The 26,780-nt window shown below is 31.1% G+C and overlaps 1 protein-coding gene and 2 long non-coding RNA genes across 6 annotated transcripts in view; 2 read left to right on the top strand and 1 right to left on the bottom strand.

Moving 5' to 3' along the window:
- Nucleotides 1-8,486, bottom strand: part of LOC100863053 (dual 3',5'-cyclic-AMP and -GMP phosphodiesterase 11) — a 38,021-nt gene extending 29,535 nt beyond the window's left edge. For 2 of the 3 annotated variants that reach the window (XR_015294961.1, XM_012485225.3), the window contains exons 1-2: nt 8,124-8,486; nt 6,925-7,029 (exon numbers count right to left, since the gene is read on the bottom strand). Coding sequence is in view for 1 of the 3 variants with exons in the window: in XM_012485225.3 (XP_012340679.3) it covers nt 6,925-7,029; nt 8,124-8,247 (229 nt within the window). In the remaining 2 variants the exon portion in view is untranslated. The remainder of the gene's footprint in view (nt 1-6,924; nt 7,030-8,123) is intronic. The other variant, XR_015294962.1, reaches the window with a different exon arrangement.
- On the top strand, nt 991-7,937 carry LOC147656173 (uncharacterized). Its single transcript, XR_015294968.1, has 2 exons — nt 991-1,219; nt 6,915-7,937. It is a non-coding gene; the product is annotated as an uncharacterized LOC147656173 (long non-coding RNA).
- Nucleotides 8,218-9,867, top strand: LOC147656172 (uncharacterized). Of its 2 annotated transcripts, none has more exons than XR_015294965.1 (4): nt 8,218-8,410; nt 8,511-8,625; nt 8,762-9,001; nt 9,151-9,867. It is a non-coding gene; the product is annotated as an uncharacterized LOC147656172 (long non-coding RNA). The 2 variants fall into 2 exon arrangements; XR_015294966.1 differs by having other exon boundaries at nt 8,246-8,410; nt 8,506-8,625.
- The last annotated feature ends 16,913 nt before the right edge of the window (nt 9,868-26,780 follow it).

Below are 26,780 nucleotides of genomic sequence, written 5' to 3'. Positions count from 1 at the left end.
TCAATCGTTGTAGAGGAATTAACGCTCACCCACTTCAACGACAGCTGACTTTCAAATTTATCGCGCCCAATTTCTTTTTACCCCAATCTTATCCAACATTCGACACAGAATACAGATGAGAAACGAGAGATTTACGAGCAATCCTTTTCCTGTCCACTTTTTTAGTACGCGAAACAAGAATGCTCGAATCGTATCTTTTAATTATTCCAACTGTTTCTTTTCGTTCGATGAAACGTTGCGACCTAACCTTATCGCACTATTCCAACAAAGAGTAAGAGAGAGAAATTTAATATTCCGTTTCTTTCACAATTTAGAAAACGAGACAATTGCATTTGCAGATGCAATATCACGCTGTTATTCTTAACGACACTTTTAAATTTAAATTTTCTATTTGATTACAAATAATTTTCGTTCTCTTGCTATCGAAGAATTCGAAGACTTATCGTACGATAAAACCACCTTTCTTCAAAGCACTTGTGGATGTGACTGGGACGCACATGGCGTACACGACAACGGTGCACGCGCAGCTTGTTTACTTTCTCACCTTTGTCACCAGACTTCGATCGCAATTCGAATATCGATCGTTCTCTTGCGGACAATTTTCACTGTCTTGCGAAACGACGTTTATATTCGATACAATCAGAATTTCAACACGCTGAAATTCTTTTCATCGTGTGCCACATTTGACGATAATACGTTCGCCTTCAAACAACAGACTAGGATAAACGCGATTCTCTTGTTAAACATTACATCTCGAATTGAATCGATTGTTTTGAAGAACGATCGGTATGTGCAAATACAAAAGTTCACTCTTTACGACACAACATACTTTCGGATTTATACATTTGAGAAACAAAAAGCCGGCCGTTATGACGGTTTCTTTTTTCCTCTCTCTCGTTATGTTATGAATAACGCGCGTGACGCGAAAATCGCACGTAACGCCTCCTGCGCGAGTTTAACCGCGACTGCCGAGTCGAAGCGAATCGAGTCAGTCACGGTCTCGAGAGTCGAACAAGCTAGAGAGAGGGAGCGCAAGAAAGAGAGAAACGCGTATGACTGACGAGAACAACGATAGGTTAGCTAAAGAGAGAGAAAAGATTAAGTACAAGAGAGGGAAAAGAAAGAGACCGCAACAATTGTGCCAAAACGATTGACAGAGACGGATTTCACGGATTCAAGAGGAGGAAAAGAACAGAGAAAGAGAAGGAAAAATTTCACAGTAAGAAAAGAAAAAGGATTTTTTCAAACTTAAGAAAAGTAAGAAAATTGACAATTATAACGAAAAATTTAATATCATCTTTTTTTTTCTACAACTATGAAAACTTGATTATTCTATTCACGTAAAATTTCAATGAAACAGTATATAACCTATAATTCGTACTAAACGTAACTAATCAATCGAATAATATTGCAATAATCATTTAAACATTCATTGTTATTTCATTTTAAATCTAAATTTTTATATTACAATTAAATTAATTAAATAAAATAAATAAATTTCAATTTCTCTTGAAATTTTCATACTTGTATTAAGAATTGCAAATACGACAATGTGAACGATAATCGATTACGGAACGTATCGATTTGAAATCCAGATATCGCCGATAAACACAAACTCACAAATGGGAAATAAAAGGCAAGAGATTAACGAAATGAAAGGAAAAACAAAAATCCTTTTAATGCACAAAATTTAAAAAAAAAAAGGAACGAGATCGAAAAGGAAAAAATTCCAGAAGAATCGTTTTCACGCTTATGCAAATATTTAATGTCGCGATTTATATTTGCAAAATTTAACATTTATATGTTACTCCATCATCTGAAAAATAAATCTGCGTGAAAAAAAAATTAATCTATCGTAATAATATGAATTTTTGAATTAGCTATCAAAATTTATGTCCCTTGCTGGTTTAGCTTACCGGCAAAATGGTAAAGTGCATTGGCGTCACCAAAGCGAAAGAGAACGATGGCTTGGAAGACGGGAGGCCAGATAAAAATTGTTATCTATTCTGTTGGTCGACGTGTATGTGCTTACATCGACTTTCGTGTGATAACCACGGGTACGTTCATCTATTTACATAAGTATACGAATGACTAGTGAGAAATGAGAGAAACTCATAGGTGAGAAGAAGATATATATATATATATAGAATATACTTAGATGTGTAATATATAGTATTAGTAGATTTTTTGGTATCGTGCAAATTTGTCAAAACAAATATGATTAGTCTTCATCACTCTTTAGTCTCTGATTCTAGTCAAAAGAGAATCACGTTTTGCATGATAGAACGTTCCGTACAGAGTATATATGTGTATGACTATTTTACGAAGGCAATCCTGCTTATCTCATGAAACATGAAAACCAAGATTGCCTGCATGAAATCATATATATTGTGCGTCGTTTCAAAACAATTAAACTTCTTTGCGCTACGAACACTTCCATCGATTACATCAAGGTTGCATAAATAAAAATACATTTTTACTATGGAAAATTAAAATTCACAATACGATTTAACGATAAACTTTGTATAATGAAATTAAAGAATAGTTTTCAATAACGTGTAATTAAAATCGTTCTTATTTGATTGAAGATAAACATATTAGATGCAAATTAAAGCGATTATAATAAATTTCACGAAATTGATAAATACATTGATCAGCCGCCATGTATTATATGTTTCACAAGTAAATATTTTTGTATCGCGCATCTTTTTCCTTTTCTCTGTTTCCGTCTCCCACATATATTGAATAAATTGCACTGGTTTATGTGGGCGAATTATTAATTAACGATTTAACACATGTCGAAATAAATGACGTTTTAGAGTTGAGAGGTTCTGAACTTTATCTAACAATCCCGTCATCGTATGGCGAAATAACCGTCAAAATATGTTAGTTATCGTTAAATATTTTCGCTATTCGATTAACAAAGATCATTAAAATTTCTACTTTCGCATACTCCTAAATAAATATTTTCAATAAAACTGCAAAAATTGACTCACCATTCTAATAATCGTCACGTATCACCGTATGACATTAGATAAATTAACGCAAGGAAATTCTATTATTTCGATCGAGATAATTAAATTACGAGAAAGAAGAAATTTTCTCTGATAGAAGAGAAGCAGAAATGAGATTAAAGGATATGGATACCGATGTAATAGTACGAATATTGATATAATATTTCGAACCAGCTTGTTCTAGCTCATCAGTTGCATAACCTAAACGAAATCGTGTAGGTACGCGACTAGGCCCCTTAGCAGACAACACGCCTGCGCACGCGCGTGTGCTTACCGCGTGAAAACGTGACAGAATAGCCAACTAACTTAGCTGTCGTTTTCTTTCTTCGTCCCTCCTTCTTTTTCCTCTCTTCTCCTTCTCTTTCTCTCTCTTCCTCTTTCTCGATTAGTCTGCTCTATTGTTTCTTTTCCGCTACTACTCCGCTGTCGAGTGAAGGTTCTATAAATTTATGTGCATGGTTGATCTTACGACTTTTTTTCTTTTAATTCTTCCACTTGTTTCAATTCCTTTTTTTACTTCTGATTTGCGAAATTATATACCTAGATTAAAATTCCCTATGAGCTTCTCTAGACGTTTTTCAAATAGATCTTTTTGTCATTAAAAAAAAAAAAAAGAAAAGAAAAAATTGCCCAAATTACAACACGCGTTTCATCGATTCGAGAAACACCTTTTGAAAAACGAGTATTCAAGCACTGTCATTATTGTGCAAAAGTGAAGATGCTTTTTACGAACTTGTGGAAGTGTAAAATGGCAATGTTGCTCAAGACTGTGACACGAAAATGCAAAGTTAGCACGGTAAGGAGAAAACGATGCACGAGTTAATTACGAGATCGCCGCTAAGAGAATTCCTTAACGAGTACCCAGCCGTCGATTAGAGAGTTGCAATTGACGGTCGTCGTCTCGTGAGGTAACGGTCGAGAGACCCGCGACTTCAAAAGAGAAATCTTCTTCCTTTCGTTCCTCTTCCTCACCCATGACGAGTAATACGCCAGATGGAAATCTCGAAATCGCGTATCCAATTTTACGATGAAATTTATCTTTCGAACGGAGAAACGCTTTTACCTGTGAAACACTTATTCATTTCTCATTGTCAAAACATTTCGACGACGACGACGATTTCCTTGAAGATTGTAAAATCTATTTACTCGTTCCACAACAAAAGGATATATCGTTGAATAATTATCGAAATAATTTTGTCGAAAATTAATCCGAATATTTTATAAAGAGATTTATAAAAATGTCCACAAGATATTCATCCACTTCTAGGAGGAGGATTTGACGTAAAACACGACTTCTTCTTTCCTGGTACGATCAGAATTTTTCCGGAATTTAATTTCTCCTTTTTCGTCGGAAAAGTCAACGGGTTAAAAATAATGATAAAATAATTAAAATATGTTGAATAAGGCAAGGTTGAAGCTTCGGGGAATCGTAAACACGTTTGACCACTCCTTTTCTTTTTTCCATGTTCCGTCGACGGAAAGAAAAGAGAGACAAGAGGTTAATGCAACGTTTCCTGAAACATGAGGTAATCCCCGATCTGCGGCCGACGTTTCTGCGCTACCACGACCGGACACGCCCGCGCTTCCAGCCGTTTTTCATTAGTTGTGTCGTCAAAAGCGGCGACATCCGCGAGAATGTAATATAGATCGTGTAATTGCGATTCCTTGCGATCGTATCGTTCAATTGCTTTCTGATTTTTCTCCTTTTTATCCCGTTTTATTTATCTAACGTAATTTTTTCTCTCTCTCTCTCTCTCTCTCTTTTAAATAATCAATGGAGATGTTTCATTTACGTTATATCGAGGCCGTGTTAAAACGATATATATATATATTACGATTATGAGGAAAATTGTACGATGTAAAATGTAACGAGGAGAGCAAAGATGATAATTTCCATGTTATTCCAACGTGATGTTTATTCGACCAAGTATAGATATAGGTATCAATTAAAACACGCAATTCGTTGCCGCGTTCATAATCGAAGCGCGTAGAAACTGCATAACAATCGAATAAACCGATTTCTCGATTAAAAAGTTGATAATTTTCCAAGGGACAAAATGAATTATAATCAAAAAATATATAATTTCACAAAAAAGAGAAAACATATAATTTCCTATCTTGATTAATATAATCTCTCGATAAATGATAAAAAAGAGAAAAAAAATTATTGATAAAATCAACGAAATTTGTGTCTTAATAAAGCAACGCGTTTAAATTACAAATTATCTGTCGACAAAATTTCATAATCTTAACCGATCTTCAACGAAATCCTTCCTTTCTTCCTCCGCAACCACTTTGATCCTCGCGCGCAGCTGCGCTTCTTCAAGCTGGAAACGCTCGAACGGATACGTCAATTAGGACGCCGCTAATTCACGGAGGTTGCGACCTTCCTCTCTCGGCCCACGTACGGGCCAAAGTAATAACGTAACTTGTTTGGAACACGAGATATATCGCGGGACAAGATCGGTGGAGGGGGTAAAGGATCGGTCTGAAAGCGTGTCTTGGTACCGAAGCTGCCATTGGCATTGACAAGCGTGTCAATGCCGCGAGAACCGCTTGCCTCGATTTCATTTCGCTGCTAGTACGAACAAGGTCACGGTAGTTTCGTCGTATCACGATCGAAAGGTCATCTGTCATTTTTCATCCGTTTCGAACATTTTTGCGTGTGGTATATAATAACGGCAAAAAAAAAAAAATACTTAAGATTGTTTTTTTCTTTCGTGATAAATTTTTTCGTAATTTTTTATCTACGATTACTCGAATTAATTATATTACGAATAATTGAACGATCGAAATTGTGACCGAATTTCGTACCAAAAAATATAAACGATATATTTCTCGACCTTATGGTAATTTCAAACTTTTATTTTTTAGTGTACACGCTATTCGTTCGTGTTTTACGTTTAGTTTATAACGCTCGTGCGGTGTTATAAGTTTATTACATTTTTCACCTTACGTGTAATGTCTCTATATAGCGAAAGAAATGCGCGCATGCGCAATGTTCAGTTATTCATCACTGTATCTTATTCTCCTATAACCTATAAATTTTTCAATGAGCCACCACATTTAAAATAGAGGAACAAATCGTTTAGTATTATTAAGCAATCGTACAGATTAAATTAACGCGATTGTAATGATCACGTTCGGTATCACCGATCGTACAATTATCGGTTTTATAAATGAACAGTATCGCAAAATTATTATTGTCGCGGACTCGATTATTAAAATACACAAGGCACAGGAAACGAGGTTGCACACGCTGCAATCCCAAAAGACCTCCGAGAGGTTGTGAATTAATCGGGCAGGGTCAATAAGTGGGGGTCAAACGAGCACGACTCGTATCGAATTAGCCGGTCGCGGAGAAATTAACCCCCGAGAGCCAATTGCACGCTTCGCGTCCGCAGCCCTGTCAGATGCGCGCGCAATCGGGGACGAGCGGCCAATCGCTGCAATCGTTACATTAATCGCGCCAATCTTTTTTCCCTTCGAATCATATCTTTGAATGCGCGTAACAATTTTCCATTCCAACGCAGGAAATCGTCGCGTTCCCTGTGAGCAATTTATCTTGCGTCGGAGAAAACGAACGGTACGATAAAGGTTATGCGTGTACCTCGAGTTCGATGATATTTTAAATAATTACGGATCGCTTGATTTTCTCTTTCATTTTTCCCACGATCGAATTTATATTTATTTATGTTTATTTTCAGAACCAATGGCTATATTTAAATCGTTATTGTGCTACACGTTTTATTTTATAATTCGTATTTGCATATCGTTTAATATTCATTTAATCGATATCTCGATCTGAATTCGAAGGTATTGGTATTCCAAGGGAGAAAAAATTTTTTCGTTGAAAATAATTTATAAAAAATGCTAATTCCACGTTTATAATTTGCATAGATGGACTTACCGGGCTTCCTGCGCGAGCTCCAAAGCACAGGAGGATGCGCGGAGGCGGCGACGGCAGCGGAGGGGTTACCGGCGGAGGCAGCCAGCTTGACTGCGTTCCGCGTACCTGAAATAAAATCAAAACAACGTCAGAACAAAATCAAAACAGCTATGTGCAGTTAAGCCTTCGATCGTACACTCTGTACTATTTTTCTTTCTTTTTTTTTTTTTTTTTTTTTTTTTCCATTCGTAAGAAAGTGTATCGCACGTCTGCTCAAAGTAGTGTAATAAGTACAACAGACACATTTCTTATTTTTAATTTTTTTTTCTTACTCTTCATTAACTTGAATATTAATGGATTAATTTTACTTCGAACGTTAATTAAATACAAAAAAGAAATGGGAATACGGTTAAACCTGTACTTCCTTCTTCGGTATTATGAAAAATGATACGACACGGACAAAATACGTACGCTCGCTACTTCTTTAACAATCGTGTATTTATCATTTTTGATTAGTGAAATAAAACACGTGCGAGTGTATCGGATTACTTCGTCTTACATTCGCTTTAATAAGCTCAATCGACAATCCTTGCAGCAACGATAATATCTAAATAAGTGGTCCGCTACTTTCATTTTTCACGATATAACAAGATCGTTTTACGCATAAACAAATTTCATTATCGTCTCGTTTGCATTATCTCTAATCACTCGTCGCGTTAACTTAATACGTAGAATAAATATTAAACAAAAAAAAAAAAAAAAAAAAAGAAAAAAAAATCACTTTACCACTTTTCAAATGGATTTATTTATATTTATAATTGCATCCAAACTTTCTTTCCATTTTCTTTTTTTTTTTTTTTTTAATTTAACTTGCATAAATTAAAAAACAATTTGTCTCGCTTAGACGAAAAAAAAAAAAAGTACGATAGAATAGTACATACGAAAAATTTTTTATGTACAAAAATTTCAATGATCACGTAAAAAAAATGTATCCACACTTTTCAAATGAATTTATTTATATTTATACAATTGAATCCAGTCTTTCCTTCCTCCGTTCGATGTTTAATCTACGTAAATACAACTCGTCGTTTCATTTCGACGATAAAATAATACACGCGAAAAATTTTTGTATAAAAAATCACGAATAAAAATGTATCGAGACAACAACACTCAAAAACATGAATGAAACAATTAAATTTTGTTACAAGACACAGACTTACGAAAACAATGAATCGTATCGTCGTTCTCGGGACTGGCTGCGGTATAACTGCAAGTGCAAATGCAGAAGAGTTTCCTTTTTGTGTCGCGAACGGTCTCGCAACGACTCTGCCGATCGAGCGCCATACCGATCAAGCAACACAGCTCGTCACCACGCGTTCATCGTGTCGAGTCGAGTCTCAAAGGAAGAGGGTGGATGGAAGAAGGCAGGCTAGTTGGTGAGAAAGGAGGTGGAATAATCGGGCAAATTTCCTCTGGTACGACTGATTATAGCATGGCAATAGCATTGGTAAGTGGAAAGGAAGAAGGGACGTGCGTGTTCCGTTACAATTTCTCATCGAGTCATCCCATGCCCGCCATCTTACGACATCGAGACAATGTTAGGTTAGATTTGAATTCGAGTTCGCAAAGGATTCCTTGCCTACGATGAGGTGTGCATTAAGGCGAATGCAGAGATAAATTTCGTGAAGAATTGAATGGATAATTTTTTCGTTCTTAATTTAGGTAAGTTAAAAGAGTGGTAAACAAATTTTCTTATTATTAAAATGTAATTCTGATATTTTCGCGTGTGCGTATGCGCGCGCATCTTTTCGTGTTTGACGCGATTATAGAGGTTAATTAAACGCCCTACGATTATTAGATCCAGTTTCCAAACTCATCAGGCTAATGGTCGATGTTATAATTATCGATGCTTGGACGAAATGTTATTTTTGGCATCGTTCGCGTGGAGTATACCGACACGACAAATCATTTTCGATCACGAGGAAATAGTAAATGCTAATCGAACGAATCCTTTAAATTTCCGATTTTAGTGGAATTCGACGTGTTGTTACGACACAAAAGTGAGCTAAAAAATTGTATCTTCAGGTCAAAGCAAGAAGTATGATTTAAATTTTGTATACGTTAGAATTATAGAGACTTTTTTTGCTTTTTTTTAAAAATTTAAAATCAACGAAATTAACAAATATGAAAAGTGAAATTGTTAAAAAATTGTTATCGTTAATCTTTTATTATAATTTTTTTTTCCAGAGAGATTAACAATATATCAATGCGAAAATTGGAAATTTCGTTTTCATGCAAATTTTGATTATAAAATATTAACCGTATCGCCGTAATGAGAATACAAAAGGAGGACGACGAGGGATAGCACTGGTCATAATTTATCGTTGGCATTTTTCATTGTCGTCTCTGTTCCACGCTTTGAAAAATAAGAAAAGCGCGCGACACGCGCTCGAAAGTTGAAAAGATATAAATTAGTACAATTTTGCGTCTCGAATTTTTTTCATTTCGCAAAATACTTTACAAAATATAGTATCTAAAGTCTTTCGCTACTTTTTTTCAATTATCACAAAGATATTTCAATTTTTAATCACTAATATAGCTAAATGAATCAAATGGTGAAACATGTACATATCGATTTACAAAATTGCAAACTTTTTAAGATAATCTTTCTATATTTTCTTTCAGATCCCACAAGTTTTTAAACGCATGTTATGGCTGATCTTCTTTCATGCCCTTTATATACGAAACGGATGTTTAAATTTTGAAAATTTCATGCAACGAATTTTCTTTTTTTTTTTTTTTTTTTTTTTTTTATTCCGAACTTAAATAGCTTAAAATATTTTAATGAGAAAAAGAAATGGACATGGTATTTGTTTACAGAGAAAACGAAATGTGCGAATGTGTCTGCAAAAGTCTACTTTTTAAATATTCATATGAAATAAACCGGCTTATCATTCTTCTCTACATCTTTTTTTATTATTTTTACGCTCGTTCCAATTTAAACTCATTTTTCTTCTCCAAGGTCACTTCAAGGGCACAACATTTTTGAACCCAAGTCTTTTACATTCGTCGACTGCGCAAAGTTACGTTGCAAAAAGCAGATGTTAACACGTATAAAAAAAAAAAAAAAGAAAAAAAATATCGATTATTTTGGAATGACCTTTGTCAAAAAACATCCTTGAAGAGACTTTTTTTTTTTTCTTTTTTCTTCTTCGATCGCCATCAGATGCGCTCCTTGAAACCATTAAAAATCCTTCTTAGTCGTATTTTCTCACCTTTTTTTTTTAATCGAGCAACGGAAATAGTTTCGATTTAACTGAGACACCTTATATAGCCTCATTAATCTTTCAGAATGAGATCATCTATATCTATCTGTATGATATAGTGACAGAAGGAAAAGAAAAGAAAAGAAAAAGAAAAATAATAACAATCATGCACACTTTGTAAAAATTACCTTGAAACGTATCATCACGTCAATCTTGAAAGAGTTAAGACCCGTGTAGACGCGTGTATATGTATGTATAAGTAATCGTGTATCAAACGTTACACAAAATGAGAATACACAGGGATATAATCGTGTATACGGATAGCGAAACGTGTAATTATCATGTCCCATAAAACGTATAGGGAAGGCTAATTTTTAATTAACCACGTCACTGACCTCAGAAATATCTAATCTTTCCCATATAGAGACGATTGTGTAATCGTGAAAACATGGTTCTTTTTTTTTTTTTTTTTCCTTTTCTTTGCTAGAAATTTTGATAAAGTTATTTCATTTAATTCAATAACTGACTATTAATACCGATAAGAATCAGATATACATAAAATGAGACACATTTTGAAAGATTAGAGATACGAATGTATTATCGATACATGTATAGCATACATATGATATCACTTTATATGTATGTAATATGTATGTAATATATACACTGTCAACCTGGTTTTCCCCTAACGATTATCTGGATAAATTACAACGTATTTTCTAATTTCGTAACTAGGAACATTGTTGGAAAGGCCTGATTAAATACGATCGATCAATATTATTTCCCTATTTATGAATATAATTTGTCTATAATCATAAATTTTTTGCACGATGGATTTTCCTCTTGGGAAACGTGAAAAATCCACCTGATGCGTATATACGTGTACAAGGTGTGTAAAGATGATATTTATACACTGTGACGCCAAAGTATCAAAAATTTTCTTCAGAGACGCGGTACAACAATTGTCCAAAAATTTTATTATCAATATTCCAATCGAGTTATTTCGAATATTTATCTCGTTCTCTCGTTGTAAATTTATTTCCATCTCGCGAGATAACTTGGCGAGATTTTATTGCAAAAGAGAGATTGGATCAGAAAGAAATTTTTATACGAAAAATTTTAATAAAAAAGTTGGGGGGGAAAAGTTTGGCAATCTGACAACTGCAATTTCACGAGCAAGATGACGGTTCCTTCCTCGAAAGAACTTACAACGATTGAACAATATGTCCTTCGAAATATTTCTAGGTTATCAGATTTTTCAAAGAGAGAGAGAGAGAGAGAGAGAGAGAGAGAGAGAGAGAGAGAGAGAGAGAGAGAGAGAGAGAAAATAAAAAATAAAACAGACGAATATTTTCCTTACAATAAATTTTGATTTTACAGAATTACGTGACATTTTCGGTGTCACTTGTTCCTGCTTTGATAATAATCGCGAGGATGCACGCTGCGATCGCATGTCTACGTATCAGCCGCCATCTGACGAATTGAAAAGGCTTGAGAAGCCGACAATACTTGGGATAAGCTGTGGCCATTAGCATTGCCACTAGCATACTCAACGATCGGCATTGCGACGAGGAACGATTCACTGTCAAACGGGACCTTGACACTATCCTATTCACCAATCTGTTGCTCGTTACAGTAACGTTCTCTCCTACTTCGAGCGTGATTGCGTTTGCGTTCTGAAACGCAAAAAGTCGAGTCGATTCGTTCGAGCGCAAGGGTACTAGGGAATATGAGGCTAGGGACCCCAAATCTTGTAACTAGGACCACGTGTTTAGGGGAAATTTGAAAGGCAGAATAATATTCGAAGAGAAATATTTTTCGTAATGATTTGTGAAATAGTTATTGAGAATACATATTTTATAAATAATTGTAAAAATTGTCATACCTTCGTGATAAAGTATCGTTAATATCTTGATGTAATTCCAACCATGTTTAGAACTATAACTAACCTCATCATTTTTTAAAGAAAAAGCGTTGTCGTTTTTTAAATATAAAAGCGAAATATCATCAGTTTATCGGAAGTAGAAAGAAATATATATCTCGAAACTCGGAACTCCACGATCAAAGAAAAGTCGATAATGTACTTTGATATCCTCTTTTCTAGTTACGAACAAGAAATTTCTACTCGTGCTAGATTTGTACGTATGTCCAAGCGAAATTATTGTCATTTTCAAAAAGGTTCAGAATAATGTTTTGAGGTTATATACATAACAAGATTATATATTTATTATATTTTTTAACAGTTATATCATATTAACGATAATATTGTTGAGTTTAATGATGCATTATAAATTTAACCATTATTGTAAATAGAATAAACGAAGCGGAATGACGTGTTACGTCACAATGGCGAACTGTAACATATTACAATATGTCAGTGTACATCCGGTAACGTTGCAACTTAAGTGGGCGTATTCATAAATGAGAATGTATCTAAACGAATGTTTATGCGCAATTATAATTTTAAATAAGAAATATCATATATTTGTTTGACTTTATCACAGATTCACATTGTACATGTTCATTCGTTTTACCTTTAATAATCAGATTACTTAGTGACGTCAATTTAAACATACCTGAGTCACCAAAGTGTAAGTTTCTTATTTATGAGGCAACATTCCAAAAATTTAATTTCATTATTCCAATGTGTACTTAACAATTAATAGTTAAAACAAATTTGCGATTACATTTTCGATACAATACTATAGTTTCATTATAGATTATATTTTTCTGTCAAACCATGAAACATCAAATTAAAAAAAATTAGGAAATGATGATGAAGTACAAATGATATCACCATAACCTCCACTCTTTCGATCTTATTTCAAATTATATTATAACAAACGATGAAGTGATGTTTAATATTATCACACACACACACATACACACAAAGAAATAAAATTAAACGATTCACTTTTTTTTTTAGGAATATTTTTAGTATACAATATGAGATACATATATTACAGTTTGTATTATAAACAAATATGTTAATTTTACTTTACAATATTTCACATTGTAAAATCATATTTCATATTCATATTGCCGTTAGATGATCAATGAGTCATGTATATATGTATATATATATATATATATATATATATATATATATATATAAACATGAACAAATAAAAAAACGATGCGAGGTTATCAATATAATGATAATGTATCGGAATATATTCGAATAAAAATCAATCGTAAAATTGATCGAAATCGTCCGATCAAATATTTTCCCATTTAATAACAATTGCTTATATCGTGCATTAATCTATTCAAATAAGAAATGTCAAAGAACTCGAGATTTTTTTTTTTTTTTTTAATTAAACAGAGTCAACTTTCCATTGTTGTTCCAGCATAAAGGGAATAATAATTAAATATTTTCATTTATCGTAAATAACAATTCGAATAGTATTTTAAAATGTAACACGAATTTTTTTTTTAAGATAGCGACATTTTTTATCACGAGGAAGCATGAGAAGTTACGTATTTTTTCATCTTGTAATTGATATTGACACAACGACGAAATATTTATATGAATTATTGCTTAAAGGCATCTATATAAATATCAGACGATGTAATGAAATTCCAAGATACTGTTAGAATGATGCAAGTAAATATGCTGTTTATATCGTATTATTTGAATGTTCAAAGTGGTATCCATTAACACCAATACCCTTTTTTTTTTTTATATCGAATAATAACGAATTCTGATGCTCTTTCAATTATTTCTCGATATTTTCACGATAACACATAGAAATTATATATGACACATCGTCACGAACGATGAGTGTCGTTGTTAGTATGCTAAAATCGTGACTCATAAATACCCTCCTTGTCTTTGAAAACGTGTCACAAATTTACTAACGAAAATTGCCATATTTCAACAAAGATACACGTTAAACTTTCCTAAAATCAAAGACAAATAATTTTATATAATATTTTTAAACATCTGGCAAAAAAATATTCGATCATTCTTTAAAATAGAATGATTTTTTTTTTAAATTATACAAACAACTTTAATTTTTTTTTTTTTTTGGAAAGTTAGAATCAGTTTATTAAATAATATGTGAAGAAAATTTTTGAAAAATTATAATTAATCGAAATTGCGAAGAAAATAATAAAGTTAGGTTAGGTTAGTCGCTTTCTAATTTAATTTAAAATTTTTTCACTTAAACTTCATAATGAAAAATTAAACAATACATTTTTTGTTATGTTATAATATTAATTATAATGCATATTGAAAATTTTATCAAAATCGATTGATATAAAAACAAACAACGAGTATCAAAATCTAAAAAATTTTGAAGAATGATCAAATATTTTCTATCAGAGATTGTATTTCATCATGCAATAAATATAAAGCACAGATACGAACATATTTCACGAAAACAGGGAAAGTATATCGTTTTTTTAAATTTACTTTTTTCAATCGACACGAAAAACACTCATTAGCCACTAATTCGAGAAAGATCTAGAATCGTGGCAGCATTTAATTCGAGTAACTTTTACTTTCGAACAAACAATTCAACAAACGAGGAAACTGAATTACCTACTGGTTAATGATACTCTGTTTCCGGTTGAATTTAAACCAGTTTCATACGTTTAAAACGATTTTCCATCCTTGCTCTGCAACAAGTCGACGTTCTCGCAAAAAGTTTTAGCATTCTTATCTTATCGATAAGCACTTCAATTTTCCTCCTTACTTTCGCTATCGCAATAAAACATCGCGTAGAAAAAGTTGACTGATAAATATTAACGCGCATATGAAGTTTTTATCGAGATAGTTAAATCGCAGAAAGATTAAAACTCGGGTTTTAGAAAGAGCGAACAAGCTTTGAATCGAATTCGCAGCGAAAGGTGGTCTCTGTGGAGACAATCTAGTTTGCAATCACCACCTTCTTCACTATTTTCAAAAATAAGTTGAATCTAATTTATGAAACGGAACATGCAATTCTATTTCCATTTGAAATTCTACGCTTCGATATATCTTATGTTGATAATATTAAAAAAATCCATTGATCCTTGCAAAGTTATTTTGAAATTTTATTATCCTATTAGGTTAAAAAAAAAAACAAAACTATCAGTTCTTAGAAATAATTTAGATTATCAAATAGTTAAAAATAATAATTAATGTACATCGATACTCGATATATGTATCTGCCTTCATAATAGATGTGTTTACTAATAAGAAAGGTTAGTTTCTTTTTTTCAACTAGTTACTTTCACCAAAAATAAATGTGACTAATAACATTTTGTTGCTGTCGAGTGAAAGCGATGTTGTTTGATATTGGTTAATTATGCATTAAAGTATTCTACCATAAAGACTCGTTCTATTAGTATTCGTATTAATATTAGTTCAGATTAAAAAATCTTTTTTTTAAAATATGTTTCAATATTTTCATATTTGTGAGAAAAGACTTACATGATTGGTATACCGTGAATTCACAACTTCTGTTTTCGGTTGCTCCTATCCAGTTTTTCTTCTACGAGATCCAATAGGCCGAGAAATTTTTCGTATCAAGTCGTATTTTTCATTGTTGGTTTTCATTCTTGAAAAAATACTTCCGTCGAAACACGATCACTGTAGTTTCATTTTATTTATTTTCTTTAAAAAGTTAATATTCTTCCGATTCTTTCGATCTCACATAAAATCATCATTTCTTTTTTTCGTTTCATCTTAGCATATATTCTCATTAACTAGTTAGATGACGTGTTATGATTGAAAAAAAAAATATGTTATTGTTATTATTTATGAATATTATTATGAATATTAGTAATTGTTAACGAAAAATAATCGATCCACGATTCCAAAAAATACTTTCAAACTTTGGAGATTACGATAGATTGAGAACTACTGCTATATAACCTCTAATAAATCTACTAATAAAATAATCAACTTCACTTTTGTCATTTCTTCTTTAAATTGCAAATATTAAAAGTATTTTAAAATTTCTAAACATGTACGTACAATTTTTTACATTGGAAAAGTACTTTACGAGAGTAATGATATATCATGACATATGCATCTTTTTAAAAAGATATTTTTCTATCTTACCGTTGGCAGTTACATTGTTATGTCTTGCATAATGAGACAAAGATTGGAAAGTTATGAACACCGATGGAATTATGGATCACATAACACGGTGTCGCAATGCATGTATAAGTGATAAACGTGAATATCCTTATGAAACGTTTTTTATTACTAAAACATACGTTTGATCTTTCTTGGCGTAAATGAAGATAATAAAAGCGCGCATACTATTAAGGTTGTATCCTCATTGAAGTAACAATGAGGTATTTTTTAATATTCCATCCATTTCAATATTGAACAACAAATGATCAGCAACTTTAGATATCACTATTGACGTCGATTATTGACTTGAAATTAACGTGAAATCCTGATTTTTTTTAAAACAGAAATAGTCCAAGTAACTTTTTAAATAAACACTATTTCGTGAATATAAGAATTCATGAAAGCAAAATTTGAATATTCACAACGAGATCACGGCCTCTTCTATAATTAACATTTTTGATGAAGTAGAGATTTCAACGGTCGAAGAAAAATATTTTGTTAGCTGTAACGCCACAACCAAGTGGCGGCGCTGATGTAACATGGCTTACTACGCAAATCATATTGCTATAACTTTGATTAATATATAATATATGTACTTGTTAGTAATTGAAATATCTGAATCTTTTTGCATAATAATTTATAACTGACTAATAATTATATTGTATATATTGAAGTGATTATCTATTTTTGAAGCACCCTAATATATTTATTAATAAGTAAAAGCATAAAATAATATTTGATAATTAAAAATGTTATAAAAACTTCCATGTTGTATACATATAAACAAAATGCATTTTAAACATAAATATTTATAAAAAGAATTAACAGTAATGAAAATATGTTAACTTATACATATTAAACAAGTGATACTAAATTTAGTTAAATTTATTCATTTTGTAGAAAAAATTGTATAACAAAGTTCCTTTTTTTTTATGTGTATAAATTTTAAAATAAGAATTTTGTCAACATTTAAAACATCATCATTTAATATTCAATACAAATAAAATTGTATTATAATAATATGCAATAGTTTTTTTGAATTGCATACAGTATTATGTAAGAGTTATATTATTAGATCAACTATGTTACTATTTTCGTAAAATACTGAATATGTATACATACATATTTTTAGAAAACATTTCCATATTTATAAATTTCATGTAAAATGGAATTTTTATAAAAAAAATTAGTGAAAAAATTAAAATTCATTGATAAAAAAAAATAAAATATTTTTATTTGATTTAACATAAAATCTTTTATATAATTTTAGTTAGTTAAAAATTTCGCTTTTATCTGAGCTAAAGTTATTACTTAATATTATTATCATAGCGATCAATCAATAATACATGATAAACGAAGTAAATCTTTGATAAATCTATCCAGTCGATATTGTATGAGTGATATCTGAAACGTTCATATTTCAAAATTGCGTTCAATTTTTATTGAAATTTTTACACGACGCTTGTGTGGACTGATAAAAATTAATTTCAGCCTATTAATTTAATCAGTAACAACATTTTGTATTATCATATTGTATTCCATTCGATATATCAAAATAAACGACCATTCAAAACACTAACTTACGTATATTATTTACCTTTGTTTAACGATGTAAAGTATTATAATAAATTATTGAAAATTATATCATATTTCGATAAATCTGATAAAAATATATATAGAATTTAAATTTGAATCATAGAATTATGATACGAATATGGAGTCCTATTATACAATCATTTGATACTGTTACATAGCAATGCTAGACAATATAATCGATTTATTCTTTATATCAATCATTGACCAGTATTTTAAATATCGTTAGTATGATGTGACATGTGACATGACAAATCGATTGAAATCGAATGGAAAACGACTTGGTTCGAATCATCATTCTGATCGTCAAACCGAACAACGCACATCACTGTGTTTACCTTCATTGCGGAAATTCTTAGTCCGTGGCGCGCAATATCGACAACGTGGTAAGATAAATGCACGTATGTTTATCGCCTTGTATTCGAGATTCGATAGAAAGGTGCTTTTCAAACCGGGAATAATATCGACGATTCTCAGACGAAAAGCTGACACAGACGAATCTACCGCACGACCTGCATGCACTGACTATCGTCTGCTTGAACGACAAAACCTGAACTCTCACTGTACGACCGCGTGCTATACGCGTTACATTCAGGGCCGTATCTCTTTGATTCCTCGTTACACACCATTCGTTTTCAAATAGAAAATACAATCTTGTTCAATAGATTTGGCTAAAATTGATTTATTGATCAATTAAAACGAAATGATTTAATCTTTGTGAAAAGAAGTTATGTATATTGTATAGATATTACGTTGCGATTGTTTGGTGCAATTTATATCAATTATATAAGTTAATGACACTTTAAAAATTCCCAACTTTGTTACAGTTATTTTTATGAGTTAGTACATTTAAATCATAATTTAATAAAAGTGAAGAAATCGTTTCAGGAATTATGTAATATACCAAATACAGACGAGCTTGTGGATATAACTGACAATCAATTACGTTAGTCGAGCTAATCTACCTAGGCTTATTACTTCTTAGAATACTTAGCATAAGGTCACCGTAGAAGTTGTCCATTTACAGAAATTGATTACCGTGAGCATTACGTAAGTAACGTTTTACCATACAAGTATGAGAACGTAAAATTTTATTACTTCTGTGACACTTATTTTAATATTAAAAAGCTACCATATCTTCTATTGAAAATAATTTATAAGTTTGTTTTATCTTGGTATTCTATTAAAGTGAAATGCAAAGATAATAAATTAATTGAATTTATTATAGATATTTTAATAATTAAATTAATTTATTTTTTAATAAATGTAAATATATATAAATTATACGTATATTATGTACATATGATATTAATATAGAATACAAAGACAAGATTCAAAGACAGGAAGATAGCTAATTATAGAAGTACACTGTAAGGTTAATTATATCTCACTGCATTATTATGCAGGGTGTTGGCATCCATTCTTGATTCGCCCCTGACTATAGCACAGCAGTCTAGACTACACACCACGCTACTCGCCATCGTACAATCATATGTATAGTGCTGCATATATATATACTGTCTATATAGTCCATACAGTTGTATAAAACCTTCATAAAGAAAGAGTACGGTTTGTTCCCTCTCCACATTGTATTGCAAGCTATAATTCTGAAAGACTACTAAAGAGCAGAGTACAGTAATTTTTGGAAAGGTTCAATTTTCAAGTGACTTTTATTTTTACGATGCAATTGTTCTATTATATTTAAAAAGAAAAAAAAAGAGAATAATTTAAAATTATGGAGACATATTAGGATACATTATATATATATAGAAATGGAATACAAATATAACAAGAATTAATTATAAAAAAAATAATTTCGAAAACGCATACGTGAATAATTGACTATCATATCAATTTTATATTTTTGAATTTTTAAATAATAACAACAAAACCAATACAATTTATATTATGTATACGAATAAATAATTAACTAAAGCATATCTTAATTGAAGTTTATTATATATATATTTTACAAATATATATAATTAAAGATATATAAATAGATTAATTCATTTACATATAATACGAATATCTAAAAAATTACGAATATCTATGAAATAATTAAATTTCAATAAATACCAAAAACAAGAGAGTAGATTTTTTTTATCATTAGATAAGAAAATTGTTATATTCTGAATAATGAGTTATATTCAGAATGTTGCAAACTATAGTTTAATTAGATTTTCTAAATGATTATATTAATCAATCAAGAAATGCTTTAGGAAGAAATGCTTTTTTTTTTATAAGTTTTAATTTTAAATTTTGAATCAAGGAAATCTACTTTATCAACAATGATATACAAATTCTCCGAGACTTACAAGTAACGCACTCAAACGGGATATTTGAAAACTAACTAGGAAGTTAACCTCACAACCTTACCAAAAGATGATAACTTATTTACTGGAAGGAAACTAATTATAAACATATTTATTATATTTTACAGATGATTATTTAAACCATCAATTAATAATTCTGATCTTTAATAATGTTTCGAATCATATACGAAATATAATTTTAAAATTCAATTTTTTTTATCGTTATTTTTGTAATTGAAAAAATAAATATAGATTCATAGAAATAAATAAAAATAAATTCTCTATTAATCTTTTTCTATTTATATAAATATAGAAAATCTTTAATAATTATATAAAAATAATTAATAAATCGATTTTATTCTTATTATAAATTCTATTTTTATTTGTATTGAAATATATTTCAATATATATATATATATAGAAACAATGATTTATGAGATGGAAGAAACGAAAGAAATGAAAACCGAGAAACGAGCCACGTCTTAGATCTTCGAGAAAGGGAAAAACCAGAACAAGGTAGACTAGCATAGAGTTCCTTATTGACACTACCGTATCGATCTTCTCTCTGACAAATAATGCTCTCGTTTCGCAAATAACACATATCTGAAGCACGCGAGTATATCACAGGAATAGTTACAACCGGTGCGCAATACACGTGGGACATATAGGTAATCGTTAAGGCCGTTTGCTTATTGACAGATAAAGGTAATTGGTAATGCGACTAACACTGCCATCGTTTCAAAGATAACGATTATTCTTTGAGTCTCAATTCAAAGTGTGTACAAATGCATATGTATACTATTATAATCGAGATAATGCAAGTAGATCGACAATACTAAATGTTTTCAATCAAACACCATTACTTTTCAAAGGACGAAAAAGAAATTAGAACGAAAGAAATATCCAATCGAACGTTGTGAAAAATATAAAACATAATAAACAGGTTAAGTCATATATGCATATGCAACGTTTTCATCGCGTAAGGAAATTGACCTCTCCCGTTTCGGTTTTATCTTCTCTTTGATTTTCTTCTTCGATACCTTTCTCTAAATTTCGTCTCGTTTCTTTCTAGAGAGCTTTTCTCAAAGGGAGAGCTTTGAAAGGGACATTAATGTTTGCAAATTACTCTCTCATGTTTACTATCAATATTAATTCTTCGCTGGATCCAGAAAAAATTGTTCTATTTTGTAGCAAGTATTTCATGTTACAAATGTAAAAAAATTATTTATTGCGATAATAATAATATGCGAACGCATCGACGTCAAAGCGAAAAAAGTGTCATATCGTGAAAAATTAACACCGGGAAATTTTCATTTGCGAATTTTATTACTTAAAATACCTAAAATACCTAAATTAAATCGTGCACGGAGAAAAATTTTATAAAAACAATTTTTTCCTTTTTCTTAATATCGTAAAGAACGTTCTCGCTGCGTCTATAGTCGCGTGTAAATTTTTCCTTGCGTATAAAAATATTTTGTTTTGTGCATTTATGATATCTACATACGTTTATGGAACGTTACTTAATTAAAGTGGCAGCTGTTAACATCGTTTCGTGTCTTTCGTCAGTTTGGTCGATTTAACGGGCGTGTAAAACGTGAGGCCACATCACTTATCCTTTATTGCTATCGATTATTTCATCCACTGGTCATTATCCGCGACTAACGTGCAAGTCTTTAGTCCCAAGTGACACTCCACTCAAGTTATTTGCATATAAATACAAAAGTAATCGTTGCCTCGTTTGATTTATCGCCAAGAATGATCCTCACCACCGGTGTTTCTGATTTATTGAGAGATCAAGAGGTCGTGTACGGTACCGACATTAATCCAATACCATTAAAGTCCAGGTATATCGCGTTTCTTTCAACTTTTGTATTATAATTGCGATTCTTACGTCACCTAGGCGCCCCTGATACCTCGCCAGTGAGCGAAAACCGCCGATGCGTGGCAAAATACACAAATATCCAAGACTTCGATGCCTATGAGGCACTTCGTTGATTAAACCATCTTCCCCACAGAATTTCGTGAGATCTGGCAAGGCAAATAATATTTGTGTAATGTAAGAGACACGTGTGTGCGAGCGCGCGTAAGCAAGTTTTGATGGAATTGTAATCATGAAAATTGTTTTCTTAATTATACGAAATTGGATAGAAATTAGATAGTTTGTAATTTTATATACGTCATTTTCTTGTGATTTTTTTTTCTTTTTTTCTTTTTTTTTTTTTTTTTTTTTATAGTTAATGCGTTGCTTTAATACAAGTCTCCCGCCGTCTCTGTGGACTTAAAAAGCGTACTTAAAAAGATAAAAGCGCGGCTTTTAAAGACCATTCGATCCTTCTGTCGAAATCAGTCTTGTTTGAAGAAGATCGCGAGAGCAAGATGGCTGCGAAAAGGAGAAGAATTAAGTATCTCGAAAACGAGTGGTCAAATAGTTGCACTGTCAACAAAAGTATGCTTTCTAAGAAGCGAGAAATCGAAAATTTCGAAAATTTGCTGATTGCATAAAAGAAAGGTTCGTCGTACCGCGAATTAATTTGTTTTTAAAAAGATCGCGTAGATTTTAGAAAAAAAAAAAAAAAAAACGAACGAATTAATCGAACGAATAAGACTAATAAGAAAGAAATAAAATCAAAAACGAAAGAAACAATATCAATTAATGATAGAACGATACAAGGTTCGAGTGGCAATTAAAATATCATTATTGAGTAGGTAAAGACAAAAAAGATTTCAGATTAATGTTACAAAACAGTGGTTCTCAATCCATAGGCCCCGAAAGAAATTCATTCTGTTTTTAAGTTAATGGCACTTATTTATTCGAATATAATTATTCGTCATATTTCACAGGTGATATATGATCGTACTTGACGTGAAATTGATCCAATAAGATTCTTGCACGCCTCGGCCTGGGTGAGGCCGAGACTCGGATGCGTGGCGACTCCCCAAGAGTCCCCAAGTCATAAAACTCGGTTTCCCTTCTGCGCTCACAATTTTTATTATACTGCAATTTTGTTTAACGGAAAAAAAAAAAAAAAAAAAAAAAAAAAAAAAAATTCGAAATTCTGTTGTTCAGTGGCTCTCAATCTTTGAATCATAGTTATTACCATCGTGCATCTTATAAATATTTTAGCCATAATTTTAGCGGTTATCCTTAAAAAATTAATTAAAAGATTATAAATAAAGGAAGTAAAGGAAAAAAAAAATTTTTATTGCAAGTGATTCTCAACCTCTGTGTCTCGAATATACAAATATTTAATTCGTGCAGTAATTTCTTAACAAATTAATACAAAGAGAGTAATTTAAAATAACGAATAATTTAAAGTTAACGAAAAAAGAATTTGAAGTTCTGTTATTCAGTGGTTCTCAATCTTTGATATCGTGACTATTACCATTCTATGGTATCCTTTTTAATTAATCAAATTAAATTAAAGGGAATAATTCGAAATAATATAACGAAAAAAAAAATTTTGTTGTTAAGTGATTCTCAACCTGTGTCTCACAATTTCTCAACAAATTAATTAATACAAAGAGAGTAATTTAAAATAACGAATAATTTAAAGTTAACGAAAAAAGAATTTGAAGTTCTGTTATTCAGTGGTTCTCAATCTTTGATATCGTGACTATTACCATTCTATGGTATCCTTCTTAATTAATCAAATTAAATTAAAGGGAATAATTCGAAATAATATAACGAAAAAAAAATTTTGTTGTTAAGTGATTCTCAACCTGTGTCTCACAATTTCTCAACAAATTAATTAATACAAGCAGAGTAATTTAAAATAACGAATAATTTAAAGTTAACGAAAAAAGAATTTGAAGTTCTGTTATTCAGTGGTTCTCAATCTTTGATATCGTGACTATTACCATTCTATGGTATCCTTCTTAATTAATCAAATTAAATTAAAGGGAATAATTCGAAATAATATAACGAAAAAAAAAATTTTGTTATAAGTGATTCTCAACCTGTGTCTCACAATTTCTCAACAAATTAATTAATACAAAGAGAGTAATTTAAAATAACGAATAATTTAAAGTTAACGAAAAAAGAATTTGAAGTTCTGTTGTTCAGTGGTTCTCAATCTTTGATATCGTGACTATTACCATTCTATGGTATCCTTCTTAATTAATCAAATTAAATTAAAGGGAATAATTCGAAATAATATAACGAAAAAAAAAATTTTGTTACAAGTGATTCTCAACCTGTGTCTCACAATTTCTCAACAAATTAATTAATACAAGCAGAGTAATTTAAAATAACGAATAATTTAAAGTTAACGAAAAAAGAATTTGAAATTCTGTTGTTCAGTGGTTCTCAATCTTTGATATCGTGACTATTACCATTAATGGTATCCTTCTTAATTAATCAAATTAAATTAAAGGGAATAATTCGAAATAATATAACGAAAAAAAAAATTTTGTTGTTAAGTGATTCTCAACCTGTGTCTCACAATTTCTCAACAAATTAATTAATACAAAGAGAGTAATTTTAATTTAAAATAACGAACGTTAACGAGAAATGAATTTGAAATTCTGTTGTTCAGTGGTTCTCAATCTTTGATACGACTACTTATACCATTTTATGGTCTCCTGAAAAAATTAATCAAATTAAATTAAAGGGAATAATTCGAAATAATATATTTCTACAAAATTTATACAAATATTTTACTCCTGCAGTAATTTCTCAACTCTCAAATTAATTAAGAACAGTAAGTAATTTAAAATAACGTATTAAAAAAAAAAAAAAAAGACTAAAATTCTGTCATTAACAAAACACATTGTGTCTCGTAAATAATTGAACACTTTGTACCATAATTCCTTAACGAATTGTCCGAACAAAGGAACAAATAAGAAAATATAATGCATACATATGACGGAAAAAAAAAAAAAAAAAAAATTCTACCGCAAACGATGATTCTCAACCTCAACAACAAACAAATATCTCTAACAAATATCTTCAATAACTCGAATGGCAATTCCTTAAAACTTAATTGTCCACACGGAACCGGAGAGATTCAAATTCAAAATAATTCTCGTAATATATAATTTAAAAAAAAATTGCACTCGACAATTATTACACGAATAAAAATTAAATAATAACATTGCTTCGAATATTCACTTTTATCATATCCAACCAACAACTATTGCTTAAATTCACCTTATTATACACGTTAATATATTCATTCAATGATTCTTGCACCTCTTTGGATCGGTCTATTAGAGATACGGCCGAATTCTTCGTGTTTCTTCTACAGATATTTTGTACAATGTACGAAATTTTCCTAACACTATACACAAAACAGAGAGAGAGACGAAATAACGCACAACAATCGTTCCAACCTCGTACAATTTTTAATCGAATTTAATAAGCCAGATGAGAACGATAATTCTATAATCTAAATACTAACAAACATCGATCTTTATCGTTTTATCAAATCGTGTGTATAGGAAGCTGGCATAGAGAGAGAGAGAGAGAGAAAAAAGAATATCGTCGCGAATTCTGCCATCGTCGGTCGCAAATGGAAAGAGCAAAGAAAATGGACAAACTAGTTTCTTTGCAAGTCGAGCGTGAAACGAGCGAGGATAAAAAAAAATACATGTACATACACGAAACAATATTACATATATCAAAAGGTATTCTTGGAAAAACGATTCTCCCGTCTTTATCGATTTCGAGGAACAAAAAGAGAAAAGGAGAAAATTATCGTAAACAATTTCGAAAAATTGGCTCCTTATGGAAAGCGCGGATCCTTGAAAACGGCTAACGTCATAGCGGAAACCGTTTAATTAATGTGAAATGAGGATGACTCACCGATCGATCTATGGAAGGTGGCGGCCACCGACGCGCCAATTTTATCTCGGCGTATGGCGATCCTCGATCGAAATGAGGGGCGGCAGCGATCGACGCGTCCATTTTAAGGGAAAAAAGGCGGATGCGGATTTCGAAGGTGCGAGCGATCGCCTTGTCATTATTGAAATGTTTTAAAAGAGGATGTGGATTCGTCGATTTCGATCGAAATTTTGTGTGTAAATAATTATAATAATAATAATAATAGGTGGCGATACGAGGAATTTGATTAGAAAGCCGCATCCGATAGGATGTTTGCACGAAGTTTTGTATGATAATAATAATACTAATCGGTATGTATATATATATTTGTGAAAGATATGAAAAGATTGAAGAATTGTGGTGTTTAAACGAAATTTTGTAAAATAATGAAATTCTATCCTTCGTGGGATGTGGTGTTAAATTTTGTAAATAATAAAACTAATTTAAAGGGGGAAAAAATTGTTGAATGGATCCTTCGTGCTTTTGAATTTAGCAAATAATAAAACCAATCTAAAAGGACAAAAAATTTTTAAATGGATCCTCCATAGGATGTGCTGTTAAATAATAAAACCGATTATATACCGTGATATATATGATAAGCTTTGGAAAGATTAAAAATTCTTAAAAAAGCATTTTTGACACGAATAACCAAATTTTGTAATAAATAATAAAACTAATGGTATGTGATATATGTGAAAGCTTTAGAAAGATGATAAAACATTTTTGATAGAGTGTGCAGTTTAAAAAACAAATTTTGTAAATAATAAAACCAATCTAAAAAAAATTTTTAAATGGAATATGCTGTTAAATTT

The sequence above is a fragment of the Apis florea genome, unplaced genomic scaffold (genome assembly GCF_048593485.1).
Source record: "Apis florea isolate Af1SG1 unplaced genomic scaffold, ASM4859348v1 contig_3802_pilon, whole genome shotgun sequence".
Classification (NCBI taxonomy): Eukaryota; Metazoa; Arthropoda; class Insecta; order Hymenoptera; family Apidae; genus Apis; species Apis florea.
This window is presented reverse-complemented; position numbering and strand designations above follow the sequence as displayed.